Consider the following 1,880-nt stretch of genomic DNA (forward strand, 5'->3'; position numbering starts at 1 on the left):
GCGGTTGGGTGTGGAGGGGTGGAGAGAGCGGGACAGTCGAGGCTAGGGAGAGGCCGGTGGTGGGGAGGCGGGTGGGTGTGGAGGGGTGGAGAGAGCGGGAAGGTGGACCGAAATGGAGACCGGAGAGATGGGGATGGCTGGGTGGACGGATAAAGGGGTGGGAGGATGGGTACAGGGGTGGGTGAATAAACAGATGGACGGGGCGGGCAGGATGGTGATGAGGGGACGCACAGGTGAGCAGACCCCGTCCCCTGTAGAACACAAGCTCCACTGGGAGGGCAGCGTCTCGGCCGGCAGACCTTCCAGGGCAGATGTTCAGTATGGGGGCAAGGTCAAGAGGAGGCATCCGGACAAGAGGGGCGGGGAGCCCACGGGGCTGGGCACCGAGTTCCCATTCCCGCTCCTTCCCAGGGAGACAGCCACGACCCTGCTGCTGGGAGGGCGTCTGCAGTGCCTCGGCGGGCACTTCCGGCTGCACGCTGCAGGTGGGCCGTGCCCAGGCCTGCCCCACCCCACCCACCTCGTGGGAGTAGACGATTGCAATCAGCCCGGTGAGCAGGCAGCAGAAGAGGGTCGCTAGCACCGACTCCATCATGTAGTCCTTGGGCAGGGGCCTGTGCTCCACTGAGGTGGGCTGTGGCAGACCGGCCATGGGGCTGTTGTACTGCAGGACAGAGCCACAGAGGTGAGGGCCACCGCCTCCAGGAAGCCCAGTGAGGACACACCAGCCAGGCCCTAGGACAGTGTGTCCCCTGTCCCTGCTCAGGCTGCAGGTCACTGGGGGCTGGGTCAGGGCCCCCTTCTGATCCTCCCTCCACAGCCCTGGCCCGTCAGCCCCCAGGGTCCAGGAAGCACAGCTGTCATCAGCCCTTCCTTGGGGACTCTCAGTTCCCCCACAGGGTTTTTGGGTTTTTTTGGTGGTTTTTTTTTTTTTTTTTTGAGAGTTTTTTGCTATAGGGTGTGTGTGCTCACCAGAAAGAGACAGAGAGACAGAAAGCGAGAAATCACCCCCCCCCGGGGGGATGGTCACGCTGCAATCTCTTCTTCTCCATTCTCCTCTTGGGATCTTGGGCACACACGCACACGCGCCCGGCATGAGTTTAAGCCACCAGGCCCGGGACTCGAACCGTGGTTGACTACATGGGAGTCCAGTCACATAGCCATTATGCCATCTGCTGGTCCCAGGGTTTTTGTTTGGTCACTTGTAGCATGGTGGTTAAAGGCTCTGGACTCCCACATGGCCAACAGTGGTTCAAGTCTCAGACCTGGTGGTTTCCTTTCTCTCTCTCGTCAAATTGGAAAATAATAATAAGTTAAAAACATTCTTAAAAAAAAAAAAAAAGGAAGAAGAAAGAGAAAGGAAGAAAGAAAAAAAGAAAAAAGCTGATCAAGCCGCCTCCAGCCCAACGACCCCGGGCACCCTCACCTTGGGTCCACCTTCCTCCCTGCCTCCACTCCCAGCCAAATGAGCCACCAGTTTCCCAGAACAGCCAGGGCCCCGCACCCTGCACCCTGTGCTGTGCCCTCTGCTCAGAGCGCCCTCCTATTCATCCGTCAGAACCCAGCTTGGATGGCCCCACTATGGTAAGCCCTGGGGCAGGGCGCCCTTCCTCTCCTGCGGGGTCCCACGGGGCCGCTCCTCACCGGGGTGCACCCATCACAGGCCTGCGGGTGACTGAGGGAGGGAGGGAGAGGCCGCGCACTCACCATCGGGAAGGGGAAGGCGGCCCCGGTGGCAGCAGGCGCGGGATAGACTGGGCGGCGGGTAGAGCGCGGAGGCGGCGGGCGCGGGCTGGAAGAGCATGGGCACCTGCGGGAAGGGCGGGTAGAGCAGAGCAGGCGCCTTGGGGTCAGGTGGCGCGTAGGGCGGGGGCTCCTCC

At 61.7% G+C, this 1,880-nt stretch overlaps 1 protein-coding gene across 1 annotated transcript in view; it reads right to left on the reverse strand.

Moving 5' to 3' along the window:
* The window catches only part of PRRT1B (proline rich transmembrane protein 1B), a gene marked incomplete in the record, with an annotated part of 10,617 nt that overhangs the window by 2,149 nt on the left and 6,588 nt on the right, over nucleotides 1-1,880 (reverse strand). The window contains 2 exon segments of the mRNA XM_027766650.1: nucleotides 521-664; nucleotides 1,708-1,745. Coding sequence (XP_027622451.1) covers nucleotides 521-664; nucleotides 1,708-1,745 — 182 coding nt within the window.

Source organism: Tupaia chinensis, unplaced genomic scaffold (genome assembly GCF_000334495.1).
Source record: "Tupaia chinensis unplaced genomic scaffold, TupChi_1.0 Scaffold143602_1, whole genome shotgun sequence".
Taxonomy (NCBI): domain Eukaryota; kingdom Metazoa; phylum Chordata; class Mammalia; order Scandentia; family Tupaiidae; genus Tupaia; species Tupaia belangeri.